This window comes from Merops nubicus, unplaced genomic scaffold (assembly GCF_000691845.1).
Source record: "Merops nubicus isolate BGI_N331 unplaced genomic scaffold, ASM69184v1 scaffold40331, whole genome shotgun sequence".
Lineage (NCBI taxonomy): Eukaryota > Metazoa > Chordata > Aves > Coraciiformes > Meropidae > Merops > Merops nubicus.
This window is the reverse complement of record NW_008586946.1, coordinates 1-16,972: the sequence shown is the minus strand read 5'-3', so window position 1 is coordinate 16,972 and position 16,972 is coordinate 1. Positions and strand designations below refer to the sequence as shown.

General features: G+C 37.4%; 1 protein-coding gene across 1 annotated transcript in view; it reads left to right on the top strand.

The window, feature by feature from the left end:
• The window catches only part of SLC26A7 (solute carrier family 26 (anion exchanger), member 7), a gene marked incomplete at both ends in the record, with an annotated part of 21,703 nt that extends 7,493 nt beyond the window's left edge, over window positions 1–14,210 (top strand). The window contains 6 exons of the mRNA XM_008948786.1: window positions 899–1,046; window positions 2,279–2,392; window positions 5,802–5,879; window positions 7,259–7,354; window positions 11,949–12,055; window positions 14,144–14,210. Of these exons, the coding sequence (XP_008947034.1) occupies window positions 899–1,046; window positions 2,279–2,392; window positions 5,802–5,879; window positions 7,259–7,354; window positions 11,949–12,055; window positions 14,144–14,210 (610 nt within the window). The remainder of the gene's footprint in view (window positions 1–898; window positions 1,047–2,278; window positions 2,393–5,801; window positions 5,880–7,258; window positions 7,355–11,948; window positions 12,056–14,143) is intronic.
• Window positions 14,211–16,972: the final 2,762 nt, after the last annotated feature.

Genomic DNA, 16,972 nt, shown 5'->3' with positions numbered 1-16,972 from the left:
CAGGAATGCACATGTGACATCTTGCGGTGTTAGAAATAAAATAAGGGAAGTTGCTGAGAAAGAAAATTGTTTTTAAGTATTTAGGGCTGCTATTACACAGTATGTATCTAAGAACAAAACAGGACTAAGTGTATCCTTTTGACATGTGTTATGAACAGTTGAATCGTATTTGTGTAGATTTAATCAGGAGCTTATCTTCTGTTTAACCTCACATGAGAAGATTCTGTAGTGTTGAAAAACAGAAGCAGAGCCTGAATTATTCCTATGTATTTTTAGGCATTTAGCTGAAATATGTAAGTGCCTTGTCAGTGGAGAGCGTTAAAAAACTTTGAGTACAGTCTGGCTCTTAGGTGGTGTGCTTTGTGCTCTGGAGAGACTGAAGGGTTTTGTGGAGTACAGACACAATCTGGGGTGGTTCAGTTCTTAACTGAGCCATTTCATTCAAGTCCTCATTAGAAGGCCACCATGAGATGGAATAAATGTCCATAACCTACAGGAATACTAAATTTTTTAAAAGGTTTAAATTAAGGAAAGCCAACTATAAAAAAAAGAAAATATACAGTAGTCTCTTTTACTGAGTATTGCAAAATTAGGGGATGACAGCTGATTTTATCTGCCAAGCGAGGGAGCTAATTTATTAGGATCCTTTCATTTCTCAAATTGAAGTTTGCAAGTGGAATACTTCATCTGAAATGGTTTAATCTTCTACAAATTCTCCTCTGTAGTTCACTACAGATTGTGATCTTCTTAATCTAAAATATTGAAAAATGTCACCATACAAGTATTACAAAAATTAGCTGTGCATGCAAAGATTGCTTCTTTTGTATTCTCATGAATTGCAGGTATATCAAGGCTGTGTATCAGGCTTTGCAAAAAGGTCCCTCTTTGTTTTTTATAGGTTGCCATCACCAAAACCACCACCCATGAATGTCCTACCTGAAGTAGTCACTGAAGCTTTTGGAGTAGCATTGGTTGGTTATGTAGCATCACTAGCTCTTGCCCAAGGCTCTGCTAAAAAGTTCAAATACACTGTGGATGACAACCAGGTAAAGCTCTTTCTCCTCACTGTCACTAAGCCTTGAAATTGCTTCACCATTTTGGAAATGTACTACAGATTAATTGTTTCAGGGAGTGCTGCCAAATTTACAGCCATAGCAGTTTTCTGTGCAGAGTTCCACTGTACAGTGGACATGGTTAAATAAAAGCAGAATGTTACTTTCTGCACTACCTGACTGCTCATCATGGCATGTGAGTAACTCCAAGCCAGCTGGAAATCTGTAGAAACAATATTTCAAGCACCGTGGTAAGAAGTGTTTGATTTTAGATAACAGGCAACAGTGCTGTGTGACAAAAATGCTGCCTTCACCTTAAGTGATTTGGGATAAATGGCATAAGGTTGAAAGAAGAACAGTTGGTTTTGCAACGGGAGGTCTGTTTGAACACCCTATCTAGACAGGTTAGTCTTGCTACGTTAGTTCATGTCCTTAAGTCACAGGAAAATATGGTGGGGATGTTCTAGTCTACTTAGGTCTCTAAAATATTTTTCAGAATGAATACATTGGGCCATCAATTTCTGTTGATGCTTCAGAGCCGTGTTTTCTAGGGAACAGGGGAAAATGTTTTGAGCTTAATACAGGTCAGACTTCAGGTCAGTATGCTGCATTGTCTAAAAGTCACTAAATGGGACACAGCAGATTCTCCACTTCTTCTTCTGTATATCTTTGTTCAGACATGTCTGCATTTTGACTGTGAGTAAACACCAAATACATATGTAATGAGAGACAGCATGCAGATAGTATTGCTACCATACTTCACTTTTGCTAAAGCATGCTCTAAAAGAAAAAAAAAAAAAAAAAAAAAAAAATTGGTGGCTGTCTTTTTCGAGTAGAGTCATAAGCCAGAAACAACCTGGACACTTTCCAGATCCCACTTCTTGAAACTCTGGCTTGTTAAAAAGCAGATGTGGATCAAGATGTAAATATTTTGGCTGAACTTCATCTTCAAAACTTAGCAATACCATTTATTCTGTGAACAAAACGTGCCTCCTGCCTTTGATGAATCTAGTTCAGCAGCTCTATCATTCAAATTAGTCCTGAGTTGCGAGATGTAGCGTGTTGAGAGTTCTGTCATGTGTGTATGTGAGGTTTCTTCCCTCAAAAAGATGGCCATACTTTGTTATTGCTGATGTTTACATAGAGGACTCCTTTGTCAACAAGAGACATTGAAATGACAGGATAGGGAAAAAAAAAACCACCTTTCCTATTTAACAACTTTGCAGGAATTTTTGGCTCATGGGCTCAGCAATGTGATTCCCTCGTTTTTCTCCTGCATCCCGAGCGCGGCGGCGATGGGACGGACGACACTCCTGTACAGCATGGGCGCCAGAACTCAGGTGACATGCTACACTGAGGGGCCAGCACAGCCCAGCCGGGGACACTGATTCATCCGTTGCTTTTCCACCCTCCTGGGATATGACCCTGTCCCGACATTTTTAACAAGCTGTGTGGAATTGCACCTGATCAGCAACCGTCTTACTGGGGAAATGAACGGCTCCACTTATTTTTACCTGCTTAATTCAATATAAACTGTAAAGTCTGTGACAGTAAGGAGGTTAGGGGTTGTGTTTTCAGGCTTCGGGAAGCTACACGCGAGCCCTTTCAGTTGTATGAGAATTTGTCAGCAATGTAACAAAAGTGCCCTCTAATGGTGTGAAATAGAATTAATGGTACCGGCTAAACTGGAGTTTTAGAAAAAAATCAGATTTAATGTAATGCTTCTATCTGATTTTCAAAATAAAGTGAAAGTAAACTCGAGACCTGCTTGTTAAAAGAAAAAAAAAAAGTAATCTCCCCAGCTGCTGCCTTGTGACATGGTGTACTTCTCCTGTCCTGCAGTATACACTGTGCCCACAGAGACAACACAGACTTTTTGGTATCTCCTACTCTTGGAAACTAAACCTACAAGTTCTTATTGCAGTAGCTCGGAAAAGAGGGAACTGCAATGGATGAAAATGATAATTGTGACCCTTTGAGGCTGTCATCTGTCCGAACTGTGCTCATGAATAAGAGAGGCAGCAAACGTCTGTGACCTTTGGGTGTGGTGGCACCACATGGGCCACCGCAGACAGGACACCCCTGGGGCAGGACACTAAGGACTGCCTCTGCCTCCCTCCTCTGAAACTCAAGCGTCCATCAGTAGCATTCTGCCATATAAATGTTATGCCCATTAGAGTTTATTGCTATTGTCTCTTTATAACTGTTGCTCTTGCCTGTGTAAAGGACATTAATTTCAAGGCAATGGGTAACAAGGTAAAACTGGCAAGGCCAAGTACAGTCTAGAGGTACTGTTTATTGTCCTGCAATTATTTCTCATGCAGATACCACAATACTAAGAAATAATTTAGGGCTTTATTTCAAAACTTACATGTTAATTATTTGCTGATTAGTCTACACAGTACTCTGAACTCAATCATAATGAATAATTTATCCAATAATAATCTTTAAAAGCATTTAGATGCAAATTGTTTAGTACCACATTGCTATTATCTATTTCATATCTTTGAGTTGGATTCAATGTTTTACCATGTATCCTCAGCCTCCCAGACATCCTCTTCTGTTACCTGTTCATATACTGATTATACAGTTTGTAGTTGCACTGTGTCACGGTTTTTCCAACAAAGTTTTAAGGTAACCGGAAGACCTATAACCTGAAGGTAAAAAGAGTATCTGAGCATCTTGGCTCTTGCATATGTAGGCAAAGGCCCTGACAGAAGGTTATTCAAGATATGAAATGGAAAAAGAAACCACCATAGTTTTGCTTCCAGGTAGGAAGTTCAAGGTAAAAATAACAAGTATCTGCTTGGGTTTATCTATTGCCTTCACAACAAAGGGCAACAAAGCTGGTGAAGGGTCTGGGGAACATGTCTTATGAGGAGTGGCTGGGGGAAGTGGGATTGTTTAGCCTGGAGAAGAGGGGGCTGAGGAGTGACCTTTTTGCTGTCTACAGTTACCTGAAAGGAGGTTGTAGTGAGGCTGGTGTTGGTCTCTTCTCCCACATTACTAGAAATAGAACAAGAGGAAATGGACTCAAGTTGCACCAGGGGAGGTTTCAATTGGATATTAGGAAGAATTTCTTTACTGAAAGAGTGGTGAGGCATTGGAACAGGATGCCCAGGGAGGCAGTGGAGTCACCATCCCTGCAGGTGTTCAAAAAATGTGTAGATGTGGCACTTGGGAACATGGTTTAATGGTCATGGTAGTGTTGAATGATGATTTGACTTGATGATCTTAGGGGTCTTCTCCAACCTTAATGACTCTATGATTCACAGTATAGCAGAGCCTGCATCCAAAAGTTAAAGTGTGGCCACACATTAGCACAATAAGAGTACTTTAATAAACAAAATTCTCTCTTCTGCCTTCCTTTTGGAAAGAAATACAACCACATAATCCTCCCCTTTTGGGCCTGTCTAAGTAGAAGGAAAAGATGAGATGAACATCACTAATAAATGACAGATCAAAAAATAAACTGAGGGGTAGTTTTGACAGCACGGAGACAAGTCAGTTTCCTTTGCCATACCTTATGCAAGAAATGCAAGGAGCCTTTCAGGGGCTCAGAGCAGCCCTTTTTTCTCCAGTGGCTATACCTGGGATTCAGTGAGGGCTGTATCCTTCAAATAGAATCAACACTTTTTTTTTTTTTTTTTTTTTTTTTTTTTTTTTTTTTTTGGGAAGGCAGAAAGAGGGAAAAGTTCCTTGTGACTTTACCAGCAGATTTTGAGTCGCTTTTTCTGTAAACACTCTGTCTATCCTTCTTGATGGTATTTTTAAGTACACCATGGCTTTAATTTTCTAGTGTTTTAACAACTTGCCTGGTTTTGTTTTTAACAACTTGTCTCTTAAAATGAAACCTAATTATTTTAGTAAAGAAACATATTATCAATATAAAAATAAAGTGAGCATCTGTCTACTTATCATCAAAAACCTTCTGTGAATTTGGACTGTATCTTAATGAGAGCAGAAGTACTCTACTTTGTGAGCAGTCAGGGTGGAGTAGGAGACTGTAGTTGTACTGTAGTTTTCCATCACATTGATACCATGTAATACTGTAAAGAAACATATAATTCTTAGACCATATATTTTTCTGGATTCATGTCACCTGTATTAATTAGAATATTATATATATATATATATGTATATAAGAAATTGTTCATACCTTTTCTAAAGTAAAACCCACTAATATTAACATGAAATCATTGGTACTTTCTGACTTAACACGGTAAATTTCCCTTTAGTGTTGATCCCAGTAAAAGAAATTAGAAATCTTTTCTTGTGGAAAGACGATGACCCAGTTCTCCATACATAATTTTTGCGTGGTGCTGTGACAGGTCTGTTGTTTTGTGCAACAGGGAGTGCATGGCTATAAATATGTTAGAGAATGACAGTGGGTGCTGTGGAACTCCTGAGCTGAGCTGTTGCACACACGTGTTCTGTTTAACAGCCAGGTGTGTAAGCGGTGCTGTGGTCTGTGGCTGTGTGCTCTCTGCAGGGTCATGCGCAGATCTTGAGGTCCCTCACTAGGTTTTCACTGTAGCTGGCTGGAGGTGATCACCAGAGATTAAAATTGGAATGATATCCATCTGCGATCCACAGACACATTAACAGCTAACATCTTCAACATCTCATTTTTGACTTTGTCTACAATATTTGATAGTCTTTTTCACACAATGTAATGTGGTTTTTTTTGTGTTTTCTTTTTTACTTTTCTTAGACTGAGTGATCTGCTTTTTTTGTTTATTGTTCCAGGTGGCTTGCCTTGTCTCTTGTGTATTAATTCTTGTGGTGATCTATGCCTTTGGACCTATGCTGTACTGGCTGCCCATGGTACAATATTTATCTTCTTTCTTAACATTTTCTAATGACTTAACTTCTTTCAGGGATAGTACTACCTCTAAACAAGCTCTATCTAATTTCAGTGGGAGAAAGAACAGTAAGGGCACAGCAAGTCTCCAAATTAAAAATACAGAGGTGACAACACAATTCATACAGATTTTACACACATACAGTTGTGTGTATAGGCCATCACATAGGTAGAGAAGAAAGCATTTCTCTTCTGCTTACTTTTGGCACGTCGTTTATATACGTCCAGATTGTTGTGGATTTGTAAATTGACAGTGTGGTAGAAATTAACGAATATCCATAATTTTTCTTCAGTTATGCATATGATGTATGACTACTTTTCAAATAAACTTGAGATGAGTGATTGTAGATAGTGATCTAAGCTTAATTACAGAAAGTTTATGAGGTATTCTTATATCTCTGTCAGGGAATACATCTTCTGCACTAAGACTCTGTGAAGCAATGTGGTGTGTTTTCATATAAAGTTTATCTAGCTTCTGGTATTATAAACGAATAGTTAATTTTAGCTATTAGCTTCAAATTAATCATAATTCTACCATATTTTTCCACAAAATTTTTAAACAACTGTGTTTTAAAGTTACTTTGTGCTACTGTTTACAGAGTATCACAGATACTTACCCATCACATGCAGATCCTTTTATAGGTTATTTTCAACATTCAAAGTAAGGACGCCTGAAGAAGGGTGCACAGTATATCCTTTATCTTACTATACTTGTTTCCCCCCTTCTTTTTTTATATGGATTATATGCAAATTCTGACTTTTTTTCCCCCCCTATAATTTAAAAAACAACTTTTCATTTGTTGCTTTCTTGCTATTTTACTTCTTTCCTACTATGCTTTTTCACCTGTGCCCACCTATGCACTACAAGTCCTTTGCTTTGTACTCCATCCTTTTTCGCTCCAGATGGTTTCTTCATCCATCTCCTCCCTACTTCTGATTTGGAGAACAATAAATTTTTTTTTTCTTTGCCACTCTGGAAGCCCTGCTTAGGTGGTGAAAAAGGGGAATTAAAATACTTCACTCTGTAGATCTTAAGTGCTGATTTACTTTTGAGTCCCCCAGACTGTGGCAGATTCTATTTGGCCTGGTGACGCATGAAGAGTCTCAGGAAGTCCTGAAGTTTCTGTCATTTTTCTCACAACTATGTGGCCTATAGATGCCCTTCAGGAACAAAGAAATGGGTTTGGTACTATTGCATTTGTGTCACAAGGACAACTGTGCTTATCTCATTTTTGAAACACTGACTTCATTTTTTTTATGATTATAATATTAACTGCTAATTTGAAGAAGGAGCATTTGTTTTCACTACCAATTCTGAAATTTTTTTTTCATTTTTTTTCAGTGTGTACTAGCAAGCATTATTGTTGTGGGCTTGAAGGGAATGTTAATGCAGTTCCGTGACTTAAAAAAATATTGGAATGTGGATAAAATAGAATGGGTAAGTGAAACTTTATCTAAAGGGGTTTTCCTGAGACTCTTCAAATGAGATTTTTCATTAAATGGAATTTTAGCAAATTATGAAGAATCAAACCTAATTTAATGCTAAAGATGTGTGTACAGACAGCAGGTTAATCTGAGCAGATGTGACTAATTTTGTATGCCTTCTGTAGCTGGTTAGCGTGCTTTTGCTACTGTCATATTGAAGAGATTCTGATATCTATGTCCTCTGAGAATATGGAACAACTGTGCAAGACAAACAGAACTGGAAACACTAGAGATGCAGACAGATAGACATCCTAAGATGCTGTAGCTAAATGGCCTTAACTATTTCAGATTTTGCAAATGGAACACTGTTTGATCATGATGAAAGATTTTGCAGTATAAGAGGAAGAATACATCACAAGAGGCAGGTAGATGGAAAAAGATGTAGAATAAACAACACCGTTTGGCTATGTGAGATTTTTCACATTTCATCACAGAAAAGTAGAGGGTTTTTTTTTTGTTGTTTGGTTGGGTTTTTTTCTCATCCAGAATAAAAGCTGTGTTTTCATGAAATCTTGTGTTCCCCAAGCAGCAAAATTCTGAAAATATTTTCTATCAATTTTACTGTATTTGGTCTTCAGTTTAACCCCTATTGCTGGTGACACAAATGGTGGATGGTGAAGATCAAGAATTATTTTGGTGACTGTGGTCTTAAGACAATTGGTAGTTATGGGAGAGAGATGTAGCTTTGCTATCAATGCAATGAGATAATAAGTAGTTAAGTTTCCCAACAGCATATTCTGGAATTTCACTACACTTGATGCACCTTCTCAGATAGCCTAGACAGATTGACTTTTGCTTTTGTGGTTTTGGCAGAAAAGGATGGGTGAGCAGTTACTTATTACATCTCTGACGTGTCATTTTTTCTAAGAGAGTTTATAGAGAGGGGATGTTTGCTGGGCTTATCTTTTTGATGGAACATACTTGAAGAGTGATTTATCTTCAAGCAGTTGTACCATCAGTCCTTAGCCTGACAAGGTAAATCTTCTTGCTTTAAACAGCATAATCTAAAGCAAGGCTACAAACATTGATCTTACATTGCTGCCTGGTCTGAGAAGCTCCACCAAGCTCAGTGATTTGAGTAACTACGCTGCTGTTGGTTTTGGCCTGAAAAGATTCACTCCAGCAACTGACAGCACATGGGAAATGAATGAGTTCCATTACCCAGGTTATCCAAAGTGTGGTTTGAAGTTAGAAACTCTAACAAAACATTTGGAAATAGTTAGCAGATGTCCTTTCTGGAACTGATTCTTTGAAGGGTGTGTGTCATATAGCATAGAAGTCAGGTTTGTTATGCTTACAGGTCTGGCAAATGATAGTGCATAGAAACAGGCTGTTACAGGGATCGTTATTTTTTTGCTTCACAGTTTGTTAAGGTTCTCATTGAATACAAACGGGACAAATAATATTTATCTGTTGGTTAGTTCTTTATAAAATGTAATAATTTAATCCATAAATATAAAAGGAACAGCTTGAAAAGTACAGTTTAGGAGCTGGACTCAATGATCCTCACAGGTCCCTTCCATCTCAGGATATTCTGTGATTTTCTGGAATGTCTCCTTTCATCCATGGATTGCTTTTTCTTGCAGAGTTAATGTTTAGGAGCAGCTGAGTTCAAAGGAGTAGCTAGGTGGATAGACTTAAGTAGCTAATACCAAATATTATAATCTGAATATTATTGCATATATTTGTTTCATTATTCTTTCAACTTTTTATCAACTCTCACAAATGTCCTGGTTTTATGTCCTGCCTCTCAAACACTATTCAATTTTTTTCTACCTAGAACCCCACTGCCCTTACTCCAAAGAGCCCTTTCCTGCCATTCACAGCAGTCATACAAACTTCAGATGTCTCTTGCTTCAGTTAAGGTCTTCTGTCCCTACACTTTCTTGGATGTTTTCAACAATTTCCAATCAAAAATTGTTCTATTTCATGATATATGTTATATACACAACTGTATGCATAAAAGTATTTGTCCCCCCTCTGCTCTCTTCATATTTTGGCTGTTTCCAGTGTGTTGATTCCTGTATTATCTATGTTTTGTACATTAATCTGAGAATGATTTGTCTTGAATTTTTGCCTCTTTTTGGGGAACTACCAAGAAGTTGATCTAGGATTTGTCTATAAGGGTATCTCACTTTTCATGTCTTCAGGTCAAACGTTGATTTCCATATCCCCTCTGCAAGCCTAATTTCTTATGCAGAACTACTTCTTGACTAACTTCCCTTCTTTCTTCTCCAGCTGACAGTGCACTTTACTCATATCAGCAGAAAAGTCACGGCTTCAAATACTTTCTATGTGCTGGATTCAACATAAATTCGTATCTTCTCCTTGTTTCTTCCCTCTTAAGATTTTTTTTTTTTTTTTTAATTAATACAGTACAAGCATACTTTGAAGGTAGATTCTATTCTGACTGTTGAGAATGACATGTGCCTAGAACACATTATTGCTAAGACTTGAAGAATTATTAGATTCTATCTGTCCTGGAGTTTATAATGACCATCTTGTAGGAAGTTGCCAAAGAAAGCTTTGATATTTTTATGACTTCTTTTTTGAACCTTTTGACAACCTATGAATTTAAAAAATGTCCATCAGATCAACATAGCTTCTTTCTACAAGAAAGTACCCAAAAAAGTGCTGGCTCAAGGCCAGTACAAAGCACTGGAAGAGTGGTCAACAGATGAGAATATGACTATTTTGGCTCATCCCCTAAAACAATGGCAGTCTTGGGTTACAGTTAAGATGTAAGATATTAGGCTGCTTAAAGAGGCAGTCAACTAACTTTCTCAGTACTCAGCAGTACTTAGACATTTTTGGCTTTGATTCTTCCTATGTAGACTTTGCAACATTTTTTCTTGCTTTCTGTTTTCATCTGAGATAGAAGAATTTTGCAGGTCTTGCAGCAGTGATTTAGTTAGATGTGATGAGGCTCAGGTCTGCAGCTGAAGTGGATTGTTTGTTCCCAGGTGTTTTTCAGCCTTATCAGGATGGGGTAATTCTTGATCCCCCTTGAATCTCAGGTTTGTAGTACTTCCATCAGTCCTTTCATGTCCAGTGAACTCCTTTATAAATATATATTTGGTTTGTAAATCTTAGAATTACTTTCTCAGTGATGAATCAGAACTCAACATTTGATGTTCATAGAGGTATTCTTTGCAAATATGTACAGAACAACTTGTATAGGATGCCATTTTAAAATGTAACTAGAGATTGAGCACTGTTTCAAAGACTAAACTACCTTTTTACCAAGCAACTGTGTTATTGAAGAGACTGCAAAAAACTTTCTCAGTAGTTTAGAATTCTGAAGATGAGGGAGGAAAAGTTTTCTCTGTAGAGCCATGTAACCCACTGTCTTCTGTGAAACACAAATTGGTACAGTATGACTTATGTTTTATAATTCATAAAATAACAGTTCTGAATCTGCTTGAGCAAAATTCCTGTGGTTAGGCTGAAAGTATTCTATTATCCCTGGCTTTCCTGAGCTAAGTGAAAGCATCAGAAAGGATAATTTTAACATTGATTATGCCATTGTAATGTGATCTGTTCCTCTGCAAACATTAACAAGAAGCACTGTAATTGCTGAAAGGGGTACCTGCGGAGACCTGTATATCCAGAGGAACGAAAATACTTTCTATTCTTTAACATTTTTTATTTAAAGATTAGGTGGCAGTCTTTGCTTAAGGCTCCCTTGAGGAAAGAATTACGTGCTGATGTTAGGTTGGTCTAAAAGATCAAGTAATTTGTAGTTTTCTCCTTTTAATTCTAAAATCTGGATATTTGTCAGCCGTACACATCATTCTAGTATGAAAATTTAAATGATCATTTCTGATTAGAAAATAATTGAGAAAAAAATTTAAAAATAATTGTTCTTTAATGTTTTAAACTCCTTTTCAAAGTGGCTTTTGTTTCAGATATACTTCTTTGCATTTTTAAAATTGTATTTAAAGTGAATCTAAAGTTTTATGAATGGCATATTTAAAGATAGGGAAGTTATCTGAAATCTCACCATTTTGATGTGAAAAAATTAATTCTCCAATAATTTTTATTGGTTTTAGAGTTGGTTTAGTCAGCTAAACTCTGACAAATGTCACTTTTACTTAACCTCTTTGCAGATTATAATTCCCACTTATACAACTGGTGGGAGAAGAGATCACTGTATGTGACCTTTAGGGTACCCAATTGTGTAAAAGGAAAGGAGGATTTCAAATGCGTGCAGTGAAGACGGTGACAAAAACTTGCAATGTGAAAAATAAAGTACAAGACAACTGAGTTCATTCTCAGTCATGCTGTCAGTGCTCTTACTTGTGCTATTTAAGTAACTCTGAAAGGAACCTCTGTGAGCATTAGGATGAGTAGTCCCATATCATATGTGTTTTCCCATGGGGAGGCATAATTTTGGTTGCTAATTAAGCCTTCAATATTTGCCAGTTCAGAGATCCAAATGTTCACTTCTGAGAAACTATCTTAATTTTAAGAATCTGTATTTGTGATTCATAAAATGCACATTATGACAAAGATTAATGAACCTCTTTCTGTTTCCCTCCTTAAAGAGCATATGGGTTAGTACCTACGTGTTTACAATATGCTTTGCTGCTAACGTGGGACTGTTGTACGGTGTTGTCTGCACTGTAGTAATCATGATTTTCCGCTTTCCCAGGTGAGAAATATTTTATTGAAATGTTCTAGTAACACATCGTGTTATCTTCTTGGCATATTGCTTCACAGTTAGGATAGACATACAGTATACTAAATTTAGCAATGCAACTTCAGGTTTAGTTGTTGGGTTTTTTTTTTTTTTTTTCAGAAAAGTACAAGATAAAGCAATAAAAAAAGGAAAAGTCACACCTATGCATTTACTGTAGGCTAAGAATCTGTAAAATGTTTCATACTATGGCATTATTTTGTGATTTCTTTTAGTATTACTCATCTACATGATTCATTAGTTGCAGGTAGCACAGGATCAACAGAAAGATCGATAATTTTATTTTTTCACCGTTAGATATTTATTTGCTCCTTCAGGATAAAGTATACCTGGCAAGCCTTAGTAACTAAGCACCTTTATAAAACCCCAGAAATTATGTTGCACAGGAGTTGATCGCTGACATTTGCACTTCTAATATATATTAATGAAACATAACTGCACAACTATTCTAAGGCCTAATGAAAAATATACATTCTCTATATGAATTAGAAAAGCCAAGAGAAAGAAACTAGACCTAACACAAATTCATGTATTCTTTTACATATATTACAGCTGCTATTTTGGATTATGAGTAAAGAAAAATATCAGCCAAAGATCATGATCTTTTGTGCTACAAAATTAATAGTTAGCTCACCATTCCTGGAAATGACTTGCTGCTTGCAGGCAGTTGCTTGCATGAACATTGTATCCCACCGAAATTAAGCACAATAAAGACTGCTGAATTTAACCCCAAAATAGCTCAAAATTGCAAGACAATTGCAAATTGTGGAAGATGGTTTTTGCTTGCATCGGTCAGTACCTTTTTGGTACCTTCTGCCACTCAACGAACTAAAATTTTGTTAAATTTTGCTAGTGAAGGAAAAGGCAAGTTCTCATGTTCTTTACACCCTATGCCTGGATGTTTGAGGTTGTCCAACAGCAGAAAGGGAGGGTTGTCCAACACAGACGAGTATCATCCTCTGTTCTCTGATCTAACAGAGAGCTCAATTGATTTCTGGAGTCTTCAGCCACCTTGCATGTGATTGTCCATGCAGGCTGAAGGCATGGAGCAACCTAAGAGCCGTAAAACCTGCACTGTGCAGATGAGGTTGGCAAAAGACCACCTAGTAAGTCCTCCAGTCGTGGGTGAAAGTGTCAGCAAAAGTGGAGTAATAAAAATACTGTAGATGATTTCTTGCGAAGTTTCTGTTCAGATGCCAGAGTATTGGGCATGATGCAAATGGTGTATCAGAAGGCAGCAGCTACAGCTCAATTTATGCAAGCAGGAGAGAACAGTTGACTTCTGCAAGCCTCACTTAGCCAACCCCAGAGCCTGCAAATACTCTTGCACATTGATGCATCTGTTAAATGTTTATATTTCAGGATTATTTCCACTGCCCAGCTTGAGACACAGAGCTCAGATGATAGCTTCACAGTCTTGTTCTGCAGTCAAATGTGTTGCTACAAATGATGAATTAAAGCAGAGGGTCCTACACTAACCTGCCTTTTCAAGGCAACTTTCTAATTTCTCTGACTGTGTGGAAAGCATAGGGATACTGGCTTTTCCAGTTAAGTCCCCCACTTTGATAGTTTACAGTGCAGTGTTATGATTCATCATACAAAGCTGTGTCAATTTTAATAAACAAAACATCCTTAGTTTCCATGACCCATAGCTATTAAATATCTTTTTTTCCCCCTTTCCTTAAAGTATCATTGTGCAAGTGCTAAAATACTAATAAAACCTGTGTTTCAAATTTGTAGATTATATATTAGCTACCTTTAAATGAGAATAGCTCTCTGGCCAGCAACAAAACAGTGATGAATCTTAAAATTAAGATTTTTTTAACCAAAACTTCCCATTGTTATACTTTTAAAATGTGCCTTTTAATCTTTAGCTGGTTCATTATCACAAAAAAATATTCTCTATATGCATGCAAATCTGTACAGATTGAATTGTTGCAACTTTAAACTTCTACACTGTAGTTTTGGGATGTATCTCTTCCTCTTTCTGTTAAAGACTGCTAATTATTCGCCTTACAGGTTTTCTCTGTGTATTGATTACAGAGCAAAGACACTGAATTTGAAAAACGTGGAAGAAGTGGAATATAAATACAAAACGGAAGATAATTGTGTAAGTTGAATCCTATTTGTGTGTGTTTTCCCTTAATTCAGATTATTTTCTCTAGTTGATTACTAGTTTGTAATCAGGGAATCAAGGGATCATTTTTATGATATGAACACTTGAGATCTAAGGCCAGTTTGATGCAGTAAACACAAACCTAGTCTGGGCATCAAGAATTAGAATATTTTCCTGGTACTGCTGCTGGTTTACAAAATGAATTTAGGCAAGTCCTATGAGATCTGTCTGTGTTAGTTTATTTTTTACTTTTAAATTAGGAATTGCTCTTTGTAAAAGTTTCCTAATTCCTGAGTCTAAGGAAATCTCTTGGCAGCAAGAGCAAGGGCCATCTGAGGAGACAGTAGTTGTCTCTATTTTCTTATCAGATTTCCTCATTTCCTGAAAGTCCTCTGATATTCTCACATGACCTCTTTTCTGCCACCAACCCCTTTTGCTCAAACTGTCCCAGAGGACACCGTGTGTGGCTGGGGAAGGAAGGACAGTAGCCTAAAGTTGTCACAGACTGCTTCACACATCCCACCACTCTGTACTCAAACAAGGGAACCCTCATGTGAAAAATGAATGGAAGAATCTCTCCAAGAGACTGTGCTTCTGAAATTTGGCTTCTTACGGACTTAAACCCACCAGTCAGGGATTTAAAATTCTTTCAGTTATTTTCATTGCAATTATCACATTGCAATTATCATCAAAGTTGGTTGTGGTCAGGCCTATGGTAAGAAGGGTAATGACCCAGAGGGGTGAACTCCCTCCTCTGAGATGAAATGGTATGTCAGCAGCCAAGAGAGAAGAAGAACCACGTGTCTTTTTGGCACAGGGTCCCATCAGTAGGATATCCTGCCTTCTCTACCATGGCAGTTTCTACTATGTCCTCTTTCTTTTCCTATTGCTTACGAAGGTCTTATGTACTAGAAAGCAACATGCTCAGCAGTTATTACCTCACCATTAAGAAGCTTTCCTCTCAAGAACTTATTTTTTTTCTGGCAAACGTTTTCCATCAGTGCTAACTTGGGCTCAAAATCTGAACTTGGTTGAGGGGCATTTACTGTTTTGGCATGCTGAACAGTGCTGGAATGTGAAAGGTGCATGAGAATAGGGAGGACTCGGATATGTGAATTAAAAATACTGTTGTTGAGGCTGGCCCAGCTGTCAATTATTATATCATTTTTCATCCTTAAGAAAAATATTTGGGTAACTTTGTCAGGGATGAACAACCAAAATTTGATTTGTCTTTTTTTTCCCCCCCCCTATATCAATTCATAAAATATTTTTGTACAAATCCCTATGCTTCTTTTTTTCTTTAAGCTAACTACTCCCCTGTTTTTTTTCCTTAATCATCAAGATTAATGCCAGCAACCAAGTAATAGGAAAATAATGTTTATATACAGTGGGGAAAATAACATTTTGTTAAGAAAGATAATTGCTCAAGAGCTCATTACACAAAACAAAGAAGGAAAATATTTTTAAGATTTAAGAAAAATGCCTTTAGTTGAATTTAAAGTCACTGGCTTGCAGCAGGCATTTTGGGTAATTTTTAATGTATGAACATTAGAGTGATCCAGGTTCCTCTGGTAAATAACAGCTCAGACAGAAATAACAGGACTTTTAAACATGGAAATATGTAAGCTTAATGATCTACCCTGCCATTGAGGTCTGTGGGTTTATAGGATTTATTTCATCATTGGAAGAAAAGACACTTTAATGTGGAAAAACTGAAGGGGGTATTTAGAAGCTTATGTGAAACACATTGCATCACAGGCACTCACGGAACTGAACTATTACTCAAGCACAGACAGTGCTGAGCAAAAGTGCATGGGGCAACTGCTGATACCCTGCTAAGTGACAGTGGGGATAGGCCATCTGAGAAAATTTTCTTTCTTTTTTAGCAAGGATGTGACAAAGAGGAAGTCCATTTTTCTCAGAATAGTTCTTCTTAAGAAAGAAGCCAGAACCAAACCAGAGCCAGATATAACAGAGCCCCATTTGGCACAGTTATCCTTGCCCATCCTGGACAAAAGATTACACATCAGTCTGCCATCTGCTTGGTTTCGGACTTATGATTTGGGCTTTTCAAGTTTTCCACCTTGTATTTTTAGAAGCTTATTAGCTTCTCTATCATCACAGGCTTTTATCTTTGTATGAGTTTTCCTTTTTCTTAGTTCTCATCTTCCAGTTAGCCAGTTCTGGTATGGGACCAAACAGCCCACTTGTCTCCACACCAAGCTGTGTATAGCATCCTTTTTTATGGGAATCTGTGGGATGTTGAATTATTTCTCCATTCAAGCATGCACTGCCTTCTGTTTTGTCCTTATTTTAGAACTTTCTTTTTTATAATCTTAGCCATTTTAATTGCTGGTTAGACTTTGCCACTTGACTGATTGAGATCTGTTGGTGATATGATATTTACCACAATGACATTCATAGGTAGATTGTGCAAAGTCACTATACATGGCCTGGAGTTCATTGCCTTGGTTTTGGATGTTTGAAATGTTTCCTTAGGCTGCATGATGGCCACCGCGGTGGTGTCTGAGAGATCATCTGGTTCCCAGAAGTCTGAATGGCAGCCTACAATAAGGAGATAGTTTGTGTACTTTGTGGTGAAGACTTCCATTCCTTTTTTGTTTGAAGGTCTGTTGGGAATACTGCATATCTTCAATGCAATCCCATGCTTCTTTGAACCCCTTAAAAAATGGTCTGTGTCAGTTCTGTTTACTTGTGTTTGAGTGTGACCTTGTGTTACGTGAAAGGGAAGGGGG